Source organism: Phodopus roborovskii, unplaced genomic scaffold, assembly GCF_943737965.1.
Source record: "Phodopus roborovskii unplaced genomic scaffold, PHOROB, whole genome shotgun sequence".
In the NCBI taxonomy this organism is placed as follows: domain Eukaryota; kingdom Metazoa; phylum Chordata; class Mammalia; order Rodentia; family Cricetidae; genus Phodopus; species Phodopus roborovskii.
Window position 1 is genome coordinate 18903578 of NW_026126485.1, and position 23523 is coordinate 18927100.

The 23523-nt window shown below is 48.7% G+C and overlaps 1 protein-coding gene across 1 annotated transcript in view; it reads left to right on the forward strand.

Annotated features, from left to right (window-relative positions):
* Positions 1-936, forward strand: part of LOC127229746 (uncharacterized) — a 53746-nt gene extending 52810 nt beyond the window's left edge. The window contains exon 3 of the mRNA XM_051194715.1: positions 821-936. Coding sequence (XP_051050672.1) covers positions 821-936 — 116 coding nt within the window. The remainder of the gene's footprint in view (positions 1-820) is intronic.
* The last annotated feature ends 22587 nt before the right edge of the window (positions 937-23523 follow it).

Genomic DNA, 23523 nt, shown 5'->3' on the forward strand with positions numbered 1-23523 from the left:
GAAGTGGTTCCACACAAAGTGCCCCTGATTTCTTGAAGTCCTCGATTGCTTCCTGCAAACCTGGAAGAGGGCTTGCTTAGCATCTGGGGAGATGCAGGCAGGCGCGGGTGGGTAGAGTCGAGGCTTCTCTGTCATCTAAGCATGACCCAGATTCCCGGTCTGTGTGTGGGGGGACACACCCTGTTCCCCAGGCTGGCTGGCCACCCTGCCATGCCCAAATGTACCTCTTTTCAGGCTCCAGTTCATTGAGGGCCAAAATTACACGGGCTGGTCAGGTCCCTGGAGTTTGCAAGGGGTCGCCAGCTCTTGTGTAATGGGTGAGGCCAGTCTCTCTCAGCCAGGGCTGGGCCCTTTGGGCGCTTGGAGGCCCTGCTCAAAGAGCATGGATGACTGCGTTTTCTTCTGGGGGGCTCCAGATGGTCGGTTCCTGGGGTTGTGAAATTATACCAAGAGAGCATGAGGTTTTGGAGCAAGTGGTTTACTTGGTTGGAGGTGGGTGAAAACTAAGACTTATTTAGTGGAAGGCCTCTTTTTGACGGGTGTCTCCGTAACCACAGTGTTATTGGTGCTTTACAAAGGTTCCAGAATTTTGCCCCCTGAATTCCTCCTTGCCAAGGTTGGTTCTGAAGGTTGGCGGTGTGCCCTCCCAAGCATTCCCAGCCCAGAAAAATGATCAGAGGACATGTGACTTTAGTACCCACACTGGAATGAGTAGCTGGGGCTTGGAGGATGTCAGAGGATGACAACATGCCTCCAAGGGTTCTAGGGGTGTCACAGGGAGCAACCACTGCACTGCTAAATGTCTTTCCCCCTTCTGTAGCCTTCCAACAGGAAGCAGAGGAGTTGGGGAGTCCTGCTGTCCTCAGCTCAGCCCTGTCCATCCTGGACGCTGCAGCTCTGAGAGCTGGAGGTGGTGGCCCCTCACAAGAGGCGTAGCTGGGCTTGACCTCAGGCGCCCTGAGTGCATCCCAATCTTGTTTGCTGATAGCCCAGGCCTTGCTTTCACTGGGTAGCTTTGGAATGAGTGTGTGCAGTTTCCCGCCCTCTGCAGAACTTCTGCTCCCTTTTTGGCCTGAAGAATTATACAGCCCTGCTCCGGAAGGGGGCGCTTCCCATCCCAGGCCTAGCTGGTCTCCAAGCCAGGTCATCGCGCCTGCAACTACTTAACAGGAGGGGTGAGGAGGGAGGGACAGAGGACCTGAGGCTGTTACATCCAGAAATTCAGGCCAGTGGGAGGAGATTAAGTAGAATTACTTAGGAGTCAAGATACCACACAAAACACTAACTTAAAAAATAAAAAAATCTAAATACTATTGGCATTGAAAAAAATAAGCACTTAAGTAATGTCTCTAAACTTTAAAAAATGTTATTGTTTTATTTTTTATTTTTTGGTGGGAAGGCAAAGGTCTCATGCTGGCCTCAAACTCACTGTGTGGCTGAGTGTTATGTGAGCCACCACACCCGGCTTTATGCAGTGCTTTTGATGAGACCAGGGCCTCATATATGCTAGGCAAGTACTTCAGCAGCTGACACACACCCAGAACTTTTTAGAATAAAATAAAATCTTAAGACATGTACAGGTAAGCACCAGAGTTGGGTCTGGCATCATTGTGGCCCTCAGCCTCCAGGTCAAAGGACCCTCTCCTCCCCTTCCTGGTCACACCCCAGCAAGGTCAGCTGATCTACCTACCTGGTTTCTAACCTCCTTTTGAGCCTCAAGTAAATGGGATTGGAGCTGTGTTCTTTTGTACCTGGACTCTGCATGTGTCTCTGAGACAGGTTCATCTGTTGCAGGCATCTAGAATGTTGCCGTGTGGTGGCTTTGGGGATGCTTATCCTAGGGCCTTAGGGGTGTTCTCTTTATGGAGTTTTCCCTCTGAGCTGGTCTTCGAGTGAAATGGCCTCATGCGTTTTTGATGTGTGGAGCCCATTTTAGAAATATGTTTGCTGAGGGTTGTGAGGCAATATGAAAAGTGGTGTCTTTGCTGTCTGTGGAGGGGAGGGATTATAAGACTGGAATTGACTGTGGTACCCGAGACTTCCACCTGCCAGGTGTAGTGTGGCTAACTGCTAGAGGGTGGAGCCTTGCTTTCTCTACACTTTGGGACAGTTTGTCACATCAGTCCCATCCTTCTCTATCTCCCAGCATCTCAGGCTGGAGTCCAAACACGAGAAGTAAGAGTCCTTGCATCTGGTCAGAAACTCCGAGGACAGTCTACAACCTGCCCTGTCCTCTCAGAGAACTGCCCTAAGTGCATACACCTTCACTCTGTGATCCCGCTCATTGGAAGTCTGACTGGAATGCAGAGAAGAGGGGCCCGGGTGGCCTCCTCAGAGCTGGGATCTGTTGACTCCATAAGGGGCATCTCCGCCCTCCTGAAGCATCCACTCATGATGCCACCTGGGCCATCAAATGTCAGTGTCATCTTCCTGGTCCCCTTATGCTAGTGTGCCTCCTCTGCACTGGCTGTGAGATTCTGACTTTCCAGTGCTGGGCCCCAGACTGTGTGTTGACACATCTCTGTGATCGTCACCCCTGTCCAAGACACCGTGGCACCAGGGGCCTGGAGGACACTGGGAAGCATGATGGGACCTCTGAGAGGTGTAACAGCATGCAGTCAGACCTGAAACGTAGAATGTTCTAGACAGTTGTACTGAGATGGAGGGATGTCCTGAGTCATAGAGTTCCTCCACTACATCCACTTGCCAGGAGTCCCCAGAGGAGCAATCTGGGAAGTAAGAATTAACCCGGCTTTGCCACTGGGAACTTTATTCCACAGAGGTATGATCCTTCATCCACAGTCTCCAAATCCAAAAATCTCTGAGAACCCAAGATCTGTCCATATGGAGGCAAAACCAAACAGACTCCAGTATATGGTGGCCTTTGAGGTGCTCGTGCATGCTAGGCAGACACCCGAGCCGGAAGCCTCAGCTCTTGTGCAGTGCACTTGGCAAGCATCAGGCAAAAAAAAAAACACAGTGTGTTTAACGACCCCCCCCCCAACCGGAATAATGCAGACGCTGGAAGGGGTGCCTGATTTATCCTCTGTACGATTTGCAACATAAGGGTGGAGAAGGGGCGCACAGGCAGTAGGTACCAGACTCAGAAGAATTCTGAACTGTGGTCCTATCCTGGGTTAACAGTGTATGTTTTGTTGACAGCCTGTGATACTGGGCAGCTAAACAAATAGTAGTGCCAGGTGGCCAGTGACAGCAAGGGTGACGGCTGAGCTACGGGAATGCTGAGGAGCGGCAGGGTTGATTGTGTGATGTCAGTTTATGGTGTCCATGTTTCTTAGGATGTGGCTCCACCACATGCCAAGGAGCATCTGTGTGGTAGCAATGCTGGGTCTCGTGTCCGTAGGGTTCATTGCATTAAAATGATAGTTCTTGTCTGTCATTGGCCTTGGGATGTGGTTCAGGACTCTCTGCCTTTCCATCCTGGAGCACTCCCCTCCCCCTGCCCCAGTCAAGTCTCAACTATATAGCCCATGTTGATCTGGAACTCATGGCCCTGACATCTTAGTCTCCAGAAAACTGGTATTTTTTCCAGTGTGCTTCTGGGGCACCCCCTAGCTGCCAGCTCAGGACTTGAGGTCTCCAGGTCGTCTTGACACACCCTGTTGTCCTTTGCCTTCCATTTAGAAAGCAAATCTGAAGAGGCGTGGCCTCTTTATGGCAGGCTTTGTCTTCTGTGCACTGTTGACAGCTACTCGGGGCTGTGGAGCCAGCGCCACACTTGACGTAGAACAGCTCCATCTCCCCAGAGTATTCCCGTTCCTCTTCTGAGTCAGCACCTCACATCTCCAATCTCCAGTGACCTGTGACCTCATCTCCCTTCTGTAGTTTTTTTCCTTTTCTAGAAGGTTCTAGAAATAGAATCATGCACTCGCTATTGTTTTTCTTCAGTGCTATGGATGGGACACAGGGCCTCCTGCATGGAAGGCAAGAGTTCCAGCATTGAGCTCCAGCCCTAGTTCTTGATTTTTGGGCCAAGTCTCTTGATCTTCCTGCTTTCCTTGTCTACTGCATCCCAGGTTGGGAGGCAGGCAGCAGCACTGAGCCTTTAGAGGCAGGCTCCACTCAGGTCTATAGTCGCCTGAGTATCATTAGCCTGTCCCTACCCCCACCCACTGGATCTCTGTCTCATTCGTTAGCCCTGGCTGTCCTGGAACTCACTCTGTAGACCAGGCTGGCCTCAGACTCACGGAGATCTGCCTGCCTCAGTATCCTGAGTGTTGAGATTGAAGACATGCACCACCCCACCCTTCAATATTGTCCCTTTTAATTGCTAAGTAGTACTCAGTGGATGGGCTACAGTTTGTTCCCTGTGTTCCAGCTGAAGGACATTTGGATGTCCCCAGTGTGGGTGATTATGAATAGAGTGCTGGTGTCCTGGTGTCCAGGTTTTATTGGGAACACTGGGCAGATGTATTTCATTTCTCTTTGGTAAATGCCCAGAGGTGGGATGGATGGATTTCTTGGTAGGAGCAGGGTTAACATTGCAAGAGCTGAGGTGGCCAAACTGTCCTCCACAGTGGCCCCAGGAGACCATTCACTCTTATCCCTTGGACCTCAGGTCCTGAGCTCAAAATCATGGGAGGTCTCAGGGTGAAAGAACGCACACTGAGCTTCGTAGGAAGTTGTGAAAGTGGTCGTGTAAAACGCCGCCGTACAGGGATGTGATTGAGGGTGCTCTGTGCTAGAAGGGGTCAAATTCAAGCTGTGTGGCTTCTGTTTTCTTTGTTACAGTGGTGCTGTGCTGAGGGTCACCTTAACTAATTGTTGAGTGACTGCAAGAAGAGTCAGTCTTTACTCACAAGCTACTTGCTGCCACATAGGATTGTCTTATGCTGACATTTCCATGTTGGGTTTTTCAGGACAGAGGGTCTGGGGGCTGTGAATGAGGCTGTTAAGCCAGGGAAGGTCTCCTAAGCGGTGCTTGGCAGTTGAAAACAGGGCCTTTGGAGATGGAAAGCAACTTCTGTGACTTGGAGGCTAATTGCCAGGCGCTTGGGGTGTGCACCCTTGATCCCTGCTTCCCCGTAGAGTTGGCCGTGCGTGCACTTCCTCTGTGATGAGGCACCACCAGGAGGGTTTGCTTGGCCCACTCTCTGCAGCTAATGTTTTTCCAAGAATCAAGGGGCCATGTATCCTGATGAGGACAGAGGGGAGAAGAAAACCCTTCAGGGAGTGGTGATGTGGCTCAGTGGGTAGAGTGCCTGTCCAGCATGCACAAGGCCCTGGGTTCTAGTCCAGCATGGGTGGTGCATACCTGTGATCCAGCACTCAGGAGGTGGAGGCAGGAGGATCAGTAGTTCAAAGTCGTCCTCAGCTACAATGCCAGTTTGAGCCAGTCTGGGCTACATGAGACTCTGTCTCAGGCAAACAAAGCCTCAAAAGAACAAAGCAATAAACCAGAAAATTCTTTGGCATGTGGGTAAACCAGCCCTGAGTATCAGACTCCCTGAAGCCACCCTGTCTCTGGTATTGGGGCCTCAGTTTCCACACTTTAAGTAGTGAGGGGCTGCTTCTGTTGTGCCTTTAGAGGCTCTTGGGAATGGGGTGGCATGCAAAGAAAATGGTTAGCATGTCAAAAAAGTTCCAAAACCTAAGAGTAGAATCCCAGAGTCATTCTGGGTTCAGTGGGTTGTTTGGCACGTGGTTTTGTTTGCTTGGTTTTTGTTTGTTTGTCTCTTCTTTGATTTTAAGAGGATTTTGTGAAGCTCAGGCTGGCCTTGAATCCCATACTTAGCTGAGGCTGCCATTGAACTCCTAACCCTCTTGCCTGTGCCCCCTGAAGGCTGGGATAATAGGCTCGGAATTCCACGCTCAGCTTCCTGGTGTTGTGTTTCCAGGATGAGCCTGTGTGGATTTGTCAGGCAGAACATGGCTGTTTTGAACTTATCCCTCAAACATTGTGCATTCTTGGTTCTTTCTAGAAGCTTTCAGGGAAAGGGGAAAAAACTCATGCCTGTTTGGCCCACTTTTCGATTCCCATCGGTCTAAGATAAAATTACTTCCCTTCCGCTGCTCAGTCCCTCCCTCAGGGGTGACAGGGTGAGGGTTTGAACTGTGTAATTAGCTTCCTGGAGCCTTCCTCCCACCCCTAGTCCTGTCCTTCAGAACTGCAAAGAATGAGACCAAGGGCTCGGACCACTTCTGTGACCATCGCTGGCTGTGCACCACAGACCCACCAGGACACTACTCAGTTCTTGGGTTAGAATTTGGGAACTTTCTTGGTGCATTGGACCTACCTGTCTGAAGGATCATGTGTTCAAGGTCAGGCTGAGCTCTCAGTGAGACCTTGTACCAGAGACCCAAACAAAACAAAAAGAATGTTAAGGGCACCTGCTCAAACTCCAAGCTCTGTCTCCCTCTGATTATCTAAGAGAGTGATGAACTCAAGGAATGTTCTTGGGGTAGGGCAAGAAGGGAAGACACTGTGAGCTGCCACCCCCAGCTGTCTGTCCTGGGTGTTTTAGATGCCCATCAGTTCTAGGCAAATGAAGATGTTGGCCTCTTCATTGACTCGTTTTTGTTTTGGTTACTGGGGATTGAACCCAGTGCCTTACATCCTATGGTGTGTGTGTGTGTGTGTGTGTGTGTGTGTGTGTGTGTGTGTGTGTTCATATGCACACATGGATGAAGTAGCTACAGACACCAGGGGATGGTGTTCCTCAGGTGCTGTTCACCTTATTTTTTGAGTCTCTGGATTTTATGTGGGTTCTGGGCATTCAAACGCTTGTGCAGCTAGCTAGCACTTCAGTGTGAGCCATTGCTCTGGTTCAGTTCTAGGGCCTTACACCTTCCAGCCTGGTGTTTTTTGTTTGCTTGTTGCTTTGTGTTGTTTTCTTTCCTGTTTATTTAGAGTCAGAGTCTCACTAAATCACCTAGGATAGCCTTGAACTTGTGACCCTCTTGCCTGGGCAGAGCCAGAAAGGGCACTGGGACAGGAGACTTGAGCCTCCATATCCAGCTCAGTGATGGCTATTCACACCCAACAGAATTAAAGGACAGAGGCACCTGTCCAGGTGACAGTGGCCTCCCTCTGAAAAGCCAGGTTGCTTTGTGAGGAGGCCTGCTGCTGCTGGAAGCTGCCGGGAGGCATCTGTGAAAGGCTATTACCAGGAAGCAAGTGCTGATGTCAAGTTTGGTTGACATCAAGTTTGGTTGTCTGGCTTCTATTAGGCATGGCTTGGCTTTTGTTCAGCATGGGTCTTCCTTTAACTATTTGTTTCCTTATTTGTGGTCTTATTTAATGTGTTTGGAAGCCAGAGCTCAGCCTCTGGTGTGATTCCTTGGGTGCTATCACTTTGTTTTCTGGGATAAGATCTTTCATTGTCCTGGAACTTTCCCAGTAGAACAGGCTGGACAGTGAGCCCCAGGCACCCTTCTGTTTCTGCCTTCCTAGCCCTGGAGTGACCAGCACATGCCACCATACTTGGCTTTTTATGTGAATTCTGGGGATGCTTGCAAGGCAAATAATTTACTGCCTGAGCCATCTCTCTAACCCCCACCCCTCACCTTTCCCCCCACGGTTGGGTATGGAAACAGTGTCTTAGGATGCTTGCTGAGTGTTCTACCCCTGAGCAGCACTATCAGCCCTTTTTAAAATTTTATTTTGAGAGGCATTCCTCACTCTTTTTGCCCCAGCATCTGGGTGCTGGGTCTTAAATGTGTTCGGTGATTGGGTCAAACCTGTCACCAGGTTCCAACCCCTGGAACACTCCAGCTTAGCCACCCTGCTGATGAGTGTCACTCACACTGCCAGGTGGCCTTTCCACTTTGGGCCTGTGCATTTTATATGAATGAATGTTCAAGTGAGCATAAAACTTAAGCCAAGTTTTAGGGCGTGCCTCGGTGGTAGAGCATTTGCTCCATGCAGGAGGCCCTGGCCTCCATCCTTAGTACCTCTCATTACTCCTAAATCAAGGCAGCAATGTTGGGGCTGAGCCTGCACCACAGGATTAAGCAGATTCTGGCCAGCCAAGCTCTTGGACCTTCACCTGCACAGTTTTCTGTCCTTATAGTCCTAGACATGGGGAGGCTGTGAGGTTTGTACTTGCTACTGTGAAGCCCCATCTAGAGGAGACTGGATTAGGAGGGAAGGGAGGCAGGGAGAGTAGGCAGAGCTGAAACAGGTGGGGATGGCAGGAGGCAGCCTGGATGCAGGCACCACCCCACCCCCATCCTTTACACCTGCTGCCTCAGGCTTCTTGTTTGCCCAGTGAAGGCAGGGCTCCTTTGTCCAAGGTACTGCAGAAGGGACAAAAGCTGCAAAGGTGCTATGGACAGTCTCACTATAAAAAGAGTAGAACTCCATGGTCTGAAGACAGACATGGTAGGAATTAATTGTGGTCACTACTCTGCACCTCTGAGGTCCGAATACACGTTATTACATTTGCTGATGTTATTGCTTTGTTGTTCATTTCATTTTGGGATTATGGGGGCGAATTCCAGGGCTTTGTATACACTAGGCCAGGACTATGCTACTGAGCCACACTCTGAATTGGAAAAACAGACTTCTCTGCCTGGTCCACCCCCTGTCCCAAGCTTTCAAAGGCAGTCAGTCTTTTGAATTGAACTATGAGCCACCATGTGGGTGCTGGGAACTGAACTTGGGTCCTCTGCAAGAACAAGCGCTCTTAGCCACAGAGCCACCTCCCCAACACTGTTTCTGAGCTTCACTTCTGGTTGTGAATAGCTGCAGGTCATTTACTCTTTTTCTGTGCTCTCATGCTCTGGGTGAGTTCAGTAGTTTATCCAGCCTTGGTGATGTGCATTCGGGATAGTTGCAGTCTGATGTGATTTTATCTCTGGTTTTTAGGAGCAGGGCTGCTGTGATGAGTGGATACTTTCTGAGTGGGGGAGTGAATAGCTTTAGGAAATGCTGTGAGTCTGTGCATGGGCACCGAGTTGCAGCTAGAATGAGCCGAGAGCTGTCAGCACTAGCCGCCACACAGCCCACTAGCAGTTCTTCTCTAAGACCGGCTCATTCAGTCAGCCCCACACCCGCTTGTGGACGTGGGAACCCATGGTTTAGGCGTTGGTAGTGACCATGGCTCCAGGGAGCTCGGAGCAGGAAGGCTTGAGTTCAGCAGGGGCTGTGGCTCAGGCCCCACCTCTGAAGGCCCCTGGCTTTGTCTTCTGCTGCTACTGAGTGGGTGAACTAGAGTTCGAACTCGGAAGCTTAATCCTTGGAGAAACAGGGTTGAGAGGTGAGGTTTGCAAGGGGTAATTAGGGTAGAGATGGAGGCATGGCATAACCATAGAGCTCTGGCTTAAAATTCTCCAGGGAGGGGCTGGGGCGTGGCTCAGAGGTAGAGACCCTTTCTAGAATTCCCCAGTAGGGGGCTGGGGCATGGCTCAGAGGTAGAAACCCTGCCTAAAATCCTTCAGTGAGAGCTGGGAATGAGACTCAGTGGTAGAGCCCTGCCCAGGCTCCCCAAATGAGTGGATGGTGTGTGACACTCCGAGTGGGATGCTTGCTCTGGACCCATTCCGTGTACAGCAAAGACAGAAAAGGCGAATAGGTCCTGAAAATTGTACCCTTGTGAATGGGTTAATGCAGTTGTCAGGGTAGTAGGCTCCCAGTGACAGGATAACTCTCCTGCAGCTCGCCAGCCCTCTCTGCCTTGCTGTCTTGCGTTTCTGCTCTCCGCCATGGGATGATGCGTCATGATGACCCTCATAGATGTGCCTTGATATTGGGCTCCAAAGCGTTGAGAAGTACATTTGTTTTCTTTGTGCATTACCTAGCATATGATAGTCCATCACAACATTACACAATATGCTAAGGGCATTGGGTAGTCTTTGTGTCAGGATTTTAATGGCTCTCATCTTGGGTGATTGACTGGTGACTGCATTAGTGCACGTGGAGCTTTCTGTGGTGGACAGCACTCAGCATAATGGACTTTTCCCAGGGAGATACACCATGCTTGATGGATGTATCTCGGCTTCTCTGACCCACTGCTTGGATTGGTGTGTGACACATGGTAGGTGCTCCATGTGTTCTGTTCTCCTTTGGTACCTCCCATCTTATTCCTTGGCATCTATGGTGTGATCATCCACTGTTGCTTCAGGATCTAAGCTGAAGAGAAGGCAGTCTTCTCCTCTTTTCCCCAAGTGCTGGGGATGGAACCCAGCACCTCCTGCATATGCTATGCGAGTGCTCCACCACTGAGTTATGTGCCAGACCTTGCTGAGTGTTAATACTAGAATCTCTTGGTTCCCAAGCCCAGGCCAGATTTTCCCCACCTCTCAGCCATCTGTTTGTATGTTCCTAATCATCTCTCTCCCGTTCCCTGTGACCCAATGCCAGGCTCTCCTCACCCCCCACTGCTCCTCCTTCCTCTCCATATCCTCTCTCTGTAGCTCACCCTGCCCCTATGAGTGCCTCTTTTCAAGGCATCTGATACTTCAAAACCCTAAGAACAGATCATCTTCTGCAAGGGTGTTTCAAGACTTCAAATTGTTTGGGCATTGAAGAAACTGGAAAGAGATGGAAAGGTTTGTGGCTTTTGCAAGTTTTTTGAGTATGAACTTTTGACAATTTTGTCTGTTTTTAATCACATTGAAGTGGTTTCTGTTGTTGATCATGGGTGCATGGCTTGGGGAGGGTGGACAAGTGTGTTGATGAATGGACAGTGTCTTAGCTGCTTTTCTGGTACTGTGATAAAACACCATGGGCAATTCAGTTTAGAGAAGGGAGAGTTTATTTGGGCTTACTGTTCCAGAGGAATAAGAGTCCATCATGGCAGAGAGGCATGGCAGCAAGCAGCCAGCATGGTGGCAGGAATGGGACGCTGAGAGAATACATCTTCAAATACAAGCATGAATCATAGAGCTGGCTGGAAGTAGGGCAAGGCCATATACTCTCAAAGCCCACCCCCAGTGGTGTACTTCCTCCAACAAGGCTATATCACCTAAACACCCCCAAATAGCATCACAAACTAGGAACCAAGTGTTCAAATGCTGGAACTCCTAGGACTCATTCTTACTCCGACTACCACAAACAGGTGCATGGATAGATGAGTGGATAGTTGCCTGGATGGATGAATAGATGGATGTACAGTGGATGGATGGATGTTGGGTGGTCAATGGGCAGATGAATGGATGGTTGGATGGACAGGTGGGTGTGTGGGTAAGTGGGTCAGTAGATGGATGAGTGAGTGGGTGAGTGGGTGGATAAGTAGATAGATGGTGGATGGATGGGTAGATAGATGGGTGGGTGGATGGATGAGTAGATAGATGGTGGATGGATGGGTAGATAGATGGGTGGGTGGATGGATTGATGAGTAGATAGATGGTAGATGGATGGGTAGATAAATAGGTGGGTGGATGTATGAGTAGATAGATGGTGGACGGATGGGTAGATAGTTGGGTGGACGGATGGATGGATGGAGAGTAGATAAATGAGTGAATGGATGCATGGGTAGATAGAGGAGCGAGTGAATGGATGGAGAGTAGATAGATGGTGGGTGGATGGGGAGATAGATGGGTGAGTGGATAGGTAGATAGGTGAGTGGGATGGATGGAGAATAGTTAGATGGGTTGGTGGATGGATTGGTGGAGGGATGGGCTGGTGAAGGATTAGTATGTCGATGAATGAGTAGATACAATGATGAAGGGATTAGGTTGAAAGGTGGGAAATGAATGGGCAGATATTTGGGTATTTGTTGAATGTCAGAGCATGGTCAGGGCAAGGACTGTACATAGTCTCTGACATGTGCTCATCCCATGACTTGGAACCAAGCCATTCTCTTTCTGCCCTGTCACGACTTCTGCAGTACCAGCCCCCCTCTTATTTGTTGTTTCCAGAAATCCGGTAGGCTTGTGTGTTTCTGTCATGCTTCTCTAACGAGGCTGCTCTTGAAGATCAAAGAGCAGGCACCTGCCTTCGTTGTGCTCGGCACTTCCTGTACTGCGCCACCTGTGAGTGCTCAGTTGGGCCACTGTGGGGAAGGCTAACAGGGTTGCTGATAGACGTTATTAAAGTCTGGAAACATCTCATCTGTTTGTTTCAGCCATGGGACTGAAGGTGGTGTTCCTTGGCTTTTGCTCTATGGTTTGGAAAGGATGACATGAGGTGGTGAGCCAGTTGAGGCCATGTCTCCTTGAGGAGGACCAAGGAAATGCCTACAAATGCCTACAATGGTTACCCAGCAGCCAGAACACACAGATTTCAGAATCACAGACTTTTATGAGGCATTGCAGCGAGTTCCCTGTTTTGTCTTTGGTCTCACTCTCCCATTCTGCTCCTTCACTCTACCTCATAGACCCAGCTCATTTGCATAATGGTGTCCACACCACCTGTGTCGATACAGGTCTTTCATAGATAGCAGCTCCTTCTCAGGTCACCTACTCCAAGAGACCCAGCCTCTTCAGTTATTGAATATCAGCTGCACAAAGAAGAATGTGAAATCTGTGGGCTTTCTCCCCTTCACAAAGAACTCCCAGGATACTTTGATGCAGTTTATTCCATACCTTTTTAATGGAACAGAGTTGTGAGGAGTACTATTCCTTGTCATCCTTGGAACACCATGTCTGGTCGGGCAGGTTGTACACTGAGCAAAGGTAGCAGATCACATGTCAGAGGCATCAGAGAGCTGTATATTTGTTGATGGAGCTTAAAAATCTTGCTCTAACAAATTGAGGATATTATGACAGTTTTTGACAGATGGGCTTAACAACTTGAGAAAGGGGCGTCTTGTTTAAATTCTCACAGTGGTGCTGTATGCATTGGCAGAAACCCCAGAAAAGATTTTTGTTAATATCTAGTGATATACTGCGTTCTGGGGTGTGGAGAGCCTCTTGTTACTGTCTCCTTGGTCTGGCTGTTCTAAACAACACTGTAGGGAACGTCTTTGCCATGTGGATCTGTCCATGGTGCTGATACATTTTCAATGGTATTCTTATCTCCACACCCAAGACTTGCTACCACCGCCTTTGAATCTGTGGAAGGGGTTTTAAGGCAAGGTGATTGACAATTTCAAGATGTAAATGGCACAGGGAAAGGAAAGGATAACATCTGGACATTGTTGTGGCTCATATGTAAAAGTGCATTTTTGAACTTGAGGTAATTTTATTTGCCAGTGTCTGGAGACATTTTTGGTTGTCTTGGATGTGGGTGGTGGGGTTGGATGCTGCTGTTACCTGAGTAGAAGTCAGAAATGACTCCTGAAACACACTAAAGTGCTCAGGACAGCCCCACCAGTGGAGAGCTCTTTAGCCCAGGGAGCTAGGAAAACAGGCAGAGAAGCCCTGATGCCTTGGGCTACTTTGAAAGAAGTGGGTGGATTTAGGATTTTTGGGTGACTTAAATTTCATTTACAGCTTTTCTTCCCTGCTGGGAGTCTAAGCCAGTTTTCTGTGAACCTCAGATCTCACACGATCAGCAACAAGCCTGCTACCAGCAGATCCGTTGATATAAATATAGACAAGTGTGTGGAAGGAGGACTCAGCTGGAGCTGGAGAATGTAGGACTGTAAGCTGCTAGAGCTTCCCCTTTGCTTGCTGCCTCCTTCTGCTACCCAGCCCTTAAATCGTGCCTCACTTTCTTTGGGTTCAGGTTTGGGCATTTCTAGTGTCAGCTGTGGCTCTGGGGTCCCTTCCTTCTGTCACCAGGGTGCAGCTCAGGCATCCCCAGGAGGCAGAGGAATGAAGTGATGTGTGTTGAGATTCAAGAAGCACATTCACTCATCCAACCACTTGCTTTTATTGAATACCTTTTGTGTGGTCTTGAGAGGGCTAGGAAGACAGTGGGGCCGTATGAGACTTGTACTTTACTCCACAGGAAATGACACAGTCTGTCCTCATTCCCCTGCCCTCACACACCTTCCACCGTTGACTGTCGGATACAAATAGAGTCATGTTGTCTCTGCTTTGAGAATGGACTTTTCCCATCGGCACCAGTCAGGGGCCCTGGGTGAGCATATCTGTTTTCCTGTTTCTTTAGGTAGATTCCTGGAAGTGACATGGCTGGCCCGTTCTTAACAAAATAAGGACACGAGTTAGACTCCTCCCACCCATGGAAAAAGCCAGGCATCGTGTGGTGTGCGCTTATAATCCCAGCACTGGGCCAGCAAAGACAGACAGGCCCCTGGGTCCTTCTGGCCAGTATATCCAGCCAGTGCTCCAGGCCAGTGAGAGACTGTGATTGAAAAGAGGCACATAGGACCCCTGACCGGTGCATGCTCACATGTGAATTAAAAAGAAAGAGGTGGTATCTACATCTCATTTGTTCCAGCTAACAACACATAAAACGTGGTTTGAATCCCCGAAGGCTGTTTGTATGGCTTTGGCTCTGTGTCCTCGGAGCAGTCTGTGCAGAAGTATTGGGATAGGAGACTGGGTTGTATAGAGTCTGCTGACCTTTGCACTTGGCTTTTGGAATTGAGGCTGTCCAGCACTGTGGTGTAGGGTATGAAAGTCATACTTCCTGTGTCCACATCCCAACTCTGCTTCCCAAATGATACCCATGTCATTTTGACAAAGTGCCTTTGGCTCTGAGATCCTGTAAATGGGTTGCCCCCTGAATCCCCAAGACAACATAAGGCCCCAAATGAGTGCTGGGTCCTGGTCTATGTGTTTCTGTTACAGGCGAGATGCTAGCTTGGCACAGAGTGCGGAGGTGAATGTGCTCCTTGTGTCCTGTGGGGGGTAACAGCTCTTCTATTTCAATAGCTTCCAGAGGAAAGCAAACTCTCCCAGCCCCCAAACAGCCTGCTTTCCTGCAAATGACCAAATAGAATCTGTACCATGCCCCAAACTCCAGAATTGGATTGTTGAAACTGAACCATTTCCTTCTGGTGTGACATGTTGGTGTGTGATGGAGCAGGGAGGCTGGGGTGGGCTACAGAAGATGCTGGGCGGCCGTCACAAGACAATGCAGTGATAGCCAATGGAGGTTCTCATACTCCACAGGACTCTCTCTCAGGAGACCCCTTACACTCCCCATACCCTCTGCGGCATGTGGTCTTGGGAGTGTGAGCAAAGGTGGAGGGTAAACCGAGGATACTCCTGAGTTTGTTGTGGTCCCACCCATGATAGGGTAGGGGTTGATGACACAGCTGCCTTGGCTTCACCATTGTCCTGGTGTCATTTTTGTGACTGTGGTAAAATATCCTGATAAAAGAAACTTAGGAGAGAGAGGGTTTGTTTAGCTCACACTTCTGAGTTAGAGTCCATACGGAGACAGCCGGTCATGCCACATGTACTGTCACAAGCAGAGAACTGAACGCACCCATGCCACTTGCTTGCTAAGTACTTGCTAGCTTTCTCTACTCATGGATCTCAGACCAAGGAACCGTGCCACCCACAGTGGCCTGGGCCCTCCCACATTAGTTAACAATCAAGATGACTACCGCAGACATACCCAGAGGCCACCCTGCTCTAGACAGTTCCTCAGTGGAAAGCCTCTTTCCCAATGATTCTACGTTGTGTTAACAGTTCAAACAAACTGGCACAGCCATGTCCCTGTTAGCCACCAGATGGATGCATTCCAGCAGGTGGACTCGGCAGACCCTTTCTTTGCTTTGTCTCTGCCCTCTCTGTCGGGTGAATAGATGTTTCTTTCCATCCCCCAGCATCTTGTGATATGGTTGAAAAGCAACTGGGCCATTTTCTTTACCCCCATGGCGATCCCTTTCCTCAGCCCCGCCCTTCCTCTGTTAGGGTGTCACTCGATCACTGGTGCCAAGGGAGGGCATGGATCGGGTGTTGTCAGTATAGTCTCTTCACGGAGGACCACGTGAGAAGTGTCTGATCCCACCGTAGGCTTTATGTCAGCTCCCAGGGATTGTGGTGATGGTTTCTGCCCTGTGTAACAGATCTGCTTGCAGTAGCCAGCACAGGGCCAGAAGGGGCTAAAGCCCAATGAGGAAAAACACTCATATTTTCCCAGAACACCAAGGGAAGGGTAAGGGAAAGAGTGAAGGACAGCTTGGACTAGATTCCTTCCCATCTGTGATGACCTTTGAGAGACAGTTAATCTCAGTGGTTCCCAGTTTATTGATATTTAAAATGGGCAGAAGAGGAACTTCCTCTGGTAGGATGAGAGTTGCATTTTTGAAACACCACACCAAACTGGCAGGTGGTCTCTCTTCATCTGCCTCTTTCTGTCATACTTAGACTGAGATACAAAGATGCAGTCACATATCCACAGACAGACAAAAATCCCTGTCCAGGTTTGCTGGCATCAAGCTGCACAGGGAGCTTCACCAGGAAGCAGAGGGACAATGCAAAGCTGTGGCTGATAGTTGAAAACATGGAGAATCATCTGGAAGATTTGAAAGTGCTCATGTCCAGTCAGGTAACACCAGTCATCCAGATCTTCAGAGTCTGAGGTGAGAGTAAGTGGTACTTGCAGTCAAGGGGCTCCAGGCTAATCTGAGCTACATAGCAACACTATAATATAGCATAGCATGAAAGCATGTTAAAATGTATCATACAGAACAATATAATAACAACAATGTAACAAAAACAGACAGAACTACAAGTGACAATATGACACGGCAGTGTAACAACATAATATAACAGTCTGGACCTTTCAAAATGCTCAAGCCACAGCCCTCCTCCAACTCATACAGGGTCTTGTTCTATAGCCCAGGCTGGTATTAAACTTATGACCCATGCCTCAGCATCTCCAGGATTTCACACATGTACCATCACACTCGTTAGTTGTCTCCCACGGGGTCTAGGTTGACAGTGAACTGAGTAAGTAGATGGAAGTTGGAGATGTGATCTTGGGAAAACCGCTCACCCTCTCTGAGCCAGAAGTTCCTTCTCTATAAAAACTGGCTCCTCCCTGCCAGTCTGTGAGAGGAGGATGCAGTAGAGATTTCAAGGAGTAGGTTGCCTGGGTACAGACAAAAGGTGCTCCTATGTATAGGAGTACTTTTTCTTGTTTTGAGACAGGGCCTCACTGTGTAACCCTGTCTGGTCTGGACCTTACTATGTAGACCAGACTGGCCTCAAACTCACAGAAACCTGCCTGCCTCTGCTGTCCACATGTAGGATTAAGGCAAGGCTGCCATAACCCCATCGAGCTCATTGTCTAGGCTTTGCAGCTCATTAGTTGGGACAGTGAAGTATCAGCTCCTTAAGAAATAACCTTTGGTTTTTGCTGTCGTTGAGCCAGCTCTCCAGCACCCCCCTTTAAAAAAAAAAAAAGAAAGAAAGAAAGAAAGGAAGAAAGAAAGAAAGAAAGAAAACTGGGCTGGAAAGATTGTTCAGTGGTGTTTGCTGCTCTTGCAGAGGCCCCATGATTGATTCCCAGGACCCATTTTAAACAACTCCCATCTGTCTATGACTCCAACTCTAGGGTATCAAATGCCTCTAACATTTAGCCTCTAGCACCTGCACACGAGTACACACACACACACACACACACACACACACACACACACACACACACTTACTTATATAAAAGAAGAAAAACAAAAGAAAGTTGAGGTAGGGCCAGCAAGATAGCTGGGTGGAATAAAGGACTTTCCCTACAAGCCTGATTACCCGAGGTCGGCCTCTGGAGCATGTCCAGGTGGAAAGAGAAACGATTTCACAGAGTTGCCCTCTGTCCTGGTCACTGTTCTAATGCTGTGAAGAGACATGGCCAAGGCAGCTTATAAAGGAAAGCATGTCATTGGGGGCTTGCTTACCATTTTAGCATTTAGTCATTATGGTGGGAAGCAGACAGGCATGGTACTAGAGCAGTAGCTAAGAGCTTACATATGATCTACAAGTTCATGTGTGGGGGGGATCAGGCCTGGCAAAGGCTTTTGAAAACTTAAAGCCCACTCCCAGTGACAGACCTCCAACAAGACCGCTCCTCTTCATCCTTCCCAAATAGTCCACCAACGAATCTGTGGGGGTCAAACTCACTCAAACATTCTCTGACCCCAGCTTGCACACGGTGTCAATAATAAATGAAAATTAAGAAAGTTGTGCAAAAATATATATGCCATCAAGATCCCTGTTGGCATTTCTTCTGCAGTGCTGGGGACAGAACTCAGAGCTCTATGCATGTCAGGCTAGCCCTCATAACAGGCTTCATCACCAGCCATTTTTAAACAAGCAGTTTGATAGCATTCATGATGCTACGCCACCATCACCTCTACTGAGCTCCAAGACATTTTTGTCACCCCAGGAGGATCCTCTGACTGACCTTGACCCTCTTGTTCTAATTGTGGATGACAGCCAACATTCATAGAATGGGCCCTGGGTTTATTTTTCTAGTTTTAGGGATCTGGAGTCCCCTTTTATGGTAGACAATCTTGCCACTCAAGTGTGGATGTGGGTTGCCCAGCTCACCGTCTGCCTGGGTCTCTTTGTGTCTCCAGAGCACTCAGGCAGCCGGTGCTTTGCCTGTAACACTGGTTCCTCCCAGCAGTCTCTGCTAATCAGAGCAGCAGGTGCACAGTTGGCCCTCCTGGGCGCCCACGAGCCGGATTCATCTCGGCCGGATGTCTCCCGTAAATATTTAATAATCGAGACCTACAACTTGCCATGCTGAGAATGTTTGATAGTAAAGTTAATGAGGGGATGCGAGGGGCAGGCGGCTACAGTCCCCTCCTGAGCCTGGCAGGGCAGGAGCTGAGAGGCAGCCCTGAGGACAATGGTGATGGTTGGGGAGAGCAGGGAAGATGGACATGGAGGGTGGTGACTATGGTGACAGTGACAGGTGGGAAGGGCCACCAGGGGTGGAGAAGATGAGGGGACTGGAGAGTGAAGGCAGAGAAATCCCACCCCACCATCCATCCATGGCCACTCCATCCCACCTTCTTATTTCCTGTCTGCCAGTTTCTCATTTCCTGCCTGCAGCTTCCCACCCAGATCTCACCCTCTCTCATTTCCCGAGTCTGTCTTATCTTCCTCTCTGCCGCACACCTGTTCTCTCTCCCTCTTTTTCCCTCCCTTTGTCTTTTGGCCCCTGCTCTCTTCATAAACTGCTCGTGGTGTGTGTCTCTTTGTGATGGGACTATGGGTGATTCTTATCCCTCCCCCTTCCCTGAATGCACAGACAGACACAGGCAGAGGCCAAGGGAGAAGAGAGAGAGATCAGTACAGAACGAAGCAGGCTGGACAAGGATGTAGAAACAAAGAACAGTTTGGCATTTCTAAAGTTCTGTTTTTAATTATGTATCTGTGTGTGCGCACTTGGGTGCAATTGCCTGTGTAGGTCTGAAGGGGCATTGCATCCCTTGAGCTGGGGTAACAGTTGTTGGGGCCATGGGTCTTGCGTGTGGGGAATAGATATGGCTCTTCTGCAAAAGCAGTATGTGCTCTTAATCCTGAGCTGTCTCTCCAGCCCTGTAAGGGACAGTTTGAAGACCAAGTGACTTGGTCATTTTGTTGCCCAGGGGTCTCCTTAGATTGCCTGTGTGCCTTGTCACTGGGACACATTAGCAAAGCCTAATAGCTCAGTGGGTTTGAACTTTATGTGAGTGAAGTTGTGTTGTGGAGGAGTGAACCCAGCTTCCCTTAGTTTTGGCTCCTCATTACCTCCCCCAGCACCACTCTGGTTCCCTGGGAACGTGGCAGTTTGTCCCTTTGGGGACTCCTGGTAGCTACCAACTGTTTGTTGATTTGGCTGCCCCTGTGGGAAATTGCTGGACCCTAAGTTAGCACATGCTCACATGAATTGCTGCTCCTAAGGAGGTGGGGGTCGGGGGTCAGCTTGTATCATATTCTTCACTTGGTAGTGTCCTTTCAAAAAAAAACAAAACCTATGGCCTTTTTGCTGGTAGTGGGTGATTGCAGTTTGTCCTCTGTCTTGTGAAACTGTGTCACATCTTGCCCATCTTTCCAGGTATATTCCTTTGTGTGTGTGTGTGTGTGTGTGTGTGTGTGTGTGTGTGTGTGTGTGTGTGTGTTCCTGCATGTGGAGATGTGGAGGCTATAGGTCACCCCCCTCCATGCCATCCTCGGGGACACAGTCTACCTCTTTGGAAACCTCTCTCACTGAATCTGGGCTCCAAGTCAGCAGGGCTAACTAGCTTGGCCTGTTTCTGTCTTCCTGACCCTGGGATTATAAACTTACGACATAGTATCCAGACTTTTGTGAGGGTTTTGGGGATTCAGAATCAGGACCTTATGTTTGTCCAGGCATTTTACCTACTTAATGAACCATCTCTTCAGCCCCCTGCCCTTTCTTTTAGTAGGTTATTTTGCATTTTATTTTTCCATATTGATTCCTAGGTGCTCTTTCTGTATTCTGGGAATGACTCCATCATTTATCCTCTTCTCTGTTTTCAGTTAGTAACACTTTATCATTGCATTACAGCTTTTAAAACACTTTTCCATTACTATGGCTGTTGATTGACAACTGTTAATTTTAGAAGGAAGAATTTAGACATTTTTTTCCCTTGGTAATTGTTATTTAGTATCTTACTTACAAAAGCCATTTCCACTGAGAGGCCATGACTGTATTTTATATTATTTCTGGAAGTTTCGCTTTTGTTCTTTTCATTGGCATGGGGTTGGCTTTTACATGTGGGGTGAGGAAAGGGTCTGATTCCTCATCACCCGTGGAGAACTGTCCTGACTGGTTGTTAGAAAGGTTTCTGGCCAAAGAGTCTTGCAAGACAGCTGCCTTTAAAACTTTTAATCCCATAGGGGAAGGGCATGTTTGCCGTGATGCTCAAGTGGAGGTCAGAGGACAGCGGTGGGAATTGGCTCTCTCCTTCCACTGTGTGGGTCCTGCAGAATGGAACTCAGGTCACCGGGCTTGGTGGCAGATGCCTTTGCCCGCTGAGCCTCTCTCACCAGCCCCAAATGGCCTCTATGACTGTTTTGTTTCTGTTTTTTTTTTTCTTCTAGTTTGGGTTTGTCCTAAGCCTTTTGCCCCATAACTTTTTAAAAGTTGATTAATTTTATTTGTGTGTTTGGTTCATGGGGCGTGAAGGGGGATATTTACAAATATTTGCCCTCTACCTCAGTCTCTTGAGACAGGGTCTCTTTCTGAACCTGAGCTACACTGGCCAGCAAGCCCCAGAGATCCCCACCTCTCCACCCCACATAGTGCTGGGGTTACAAGCATGTGCAGCTGTGCCCAGCTTCCTATGTCAGTGCCTGGATTTGAACTCAGGTCCTCATGCTTGCACAGCAAATGCTTGTATCCACTGAGCCATCTCTGCAGACCCTGGAGCATCATACTTTTTAACTTAGTTTTGTTTATTTGGTAATTTATTTAGTATGTTGGGTGCATTTGGAAGTCAGGGCAACTTGTGGGCTTCTCCTTATACCATGTGGTCCTGGGGGTCAAACTCAAGTTATCAGACTTGATGACAAGCAGCTGTATCTGCTGTGCCAGTTCCTCAAGGCATGACTTTTTAATGAGCACTACAGTGGGCACGGGGCTATAGTGGAGTCTGAGACACCACAGTAGTTGCTTCCATGATGCTCACAGTTGGACAAGGAGCTCTGCTGTTCTAAAGTCACAAACCCTGTAGGGGGGACAAGTCCATGTTCTCTGAAGGGCAAATAAGCAAGCGCTCATGCTGGACTGACATGGCTCCTTATATGTGAGATCCTGGGCTCAACTCCTGGCATCATGGAAATGAACGAATGAATGACCTAACAAATGAATAAGACAGTTTTCCCTGACAGTGTGGCCCACTGAGTGCTTAGTCTGCTGTGTGTGTGGCCTGGGAGGGAAAAGCACGTGCAGAGGCCCTGTGGCAGTCTCCTGGGAGCCTAATCTTTGTCCTAAAGGCGGGCCATAGAAACGACAGTACCGTGGCCATGCGCCTGGGACTGGCTGCCACTGGCTACTGTGTGGAGCTCGGCTCGGAAGGGAAGAGCCCAATGCCTGGAGAACTGACTGCTGGCTTCCCAGTCAAGGCTGTGTGCTTGGGGCAAGGCTGGTGGCTGAGGAGAAGGTGAAACCCAGAGCAGTTTGACTCCACCCCCTCCCCGTCACCCTGAACTCTGCTCCTTTTCTGACAGAGTTCTCTGAGTAAGGAAAGCAGTCAGCATTCCCGCAAGGGAAAGTGCTCTGGAGAGCTGTCACAGATGGTCACTGGGATCCTGGCCCTGAGAGGCTCTGGCCAGCTCCTGGCCTGCAGGGCTTCTGGAGCCCAGCCAGTAGTGCCTGTTGTCACTAACAGAGCTGAGCTGATGGTCTGTGGCCGTCTCTCCGCCATTGCTGTTCCTTCTAGTTCCAGTTGCCATTCCAGGTGATGTGGGATGGGAAAACTGAGTTTTTTCAGTTTTGTTGTTTGTTTTGGATTGTGCTGGGAATAAAACTTAGGACTTCAGGCATTCTAGGTAGGCACTTCACCAGTCAGCTACAATTCTACCCCATTATGCTTGTTTTTAAAAAATTTTAATGTGGTTCTTATAGATGGCTTAGCCTGATGACCGAGTTCCTTCCCAGGGATCCACATAATAGAAGGAGAGAACTATTGGGTACCATGTCTCACATGTCCCCTCACAAAGACCCACAAATAACTGCAAAGTAGTGTGTAAAGGTCAGATCCTCATGCATGTAAACAGTGTGCAGAGATCTGCAGTGTGCGTACGGTGAGCTGTGGTCAGATCTGCAGTGTGTGTACAGTGAGCTGTGGTCAGATCTGCAGTGTGTGTACTGTGAGCTGTGGTCAGACTGCAGTGTGTGTACAATGAGCTGTGGTCAGGTCTAGATCACTAGCATATTGGTCGTTGCACACATTTATCATCTTCTGAATTAATCTGCCTACTTAGAAACAAGGCAGCTGTACAGTGATGGTGCACACCTTTAATCCCAGCACTTAGGAGGCAAAGTCAGGCACATCTCTGAGTTCGAGGCCAGCCTGGTCTACACAGTGAGTTCCAGGACAGCCAGCTACACAGAAACCCTGTCTTAAAAAGAAAGAGAGGAGGGAGGGAGGGGGAAAGAAGGAAGGAAAAGAAAGAAAAGAAGGAAGGAAGAAAGAAAGAAAGAAAGAAAGAAAGAAAGAAAGAAAGAAAGGGTTTCACTCTCTAGCTCCAGGCTAATTTAGAAGTCTCAACCTACCTGCCTCAGCCTCTGGAGTGTTGGGATAAAACACTCAAATTTGTCTCTTTTAGCTACCCCAGAAACATCAAAGGTTATACAGAGCCTTATGAACATGTGCTATAGTTATGAACATGTGTTATAGTTGATATTTATGTTTTTGTTTATTGTGTGTTCTTGAGAGTGTCACAGCACTCACAGGGAGGTCAGTGGACAACTTGTGTCAATTCTCTCCTTCCACCATGTGTGTCCCAGGAATTGAACTCGGGTCTTTAGGTTTGGTGGCAAGCACCTTTACTCCCTGAACCATCTTGCTGGTCCCAGTCTTGGAAGATGGAAATTCTGGTGATTGTGTTTTTCTCCTTCCGCATTGTGAGCATGGATTAAATAATCACAATAGACCCTATAAATACGTATAATTTAAAATTGATACAAGGGGCCGGAGAGATGTTCAGCAGTTAAGAGCACTGATTGTTCTTCTAGAGGACCTGGAATTAATTCCCAGCACCACATGGTAGCTCACATCTGTGACTCCAGGACAGACAGCA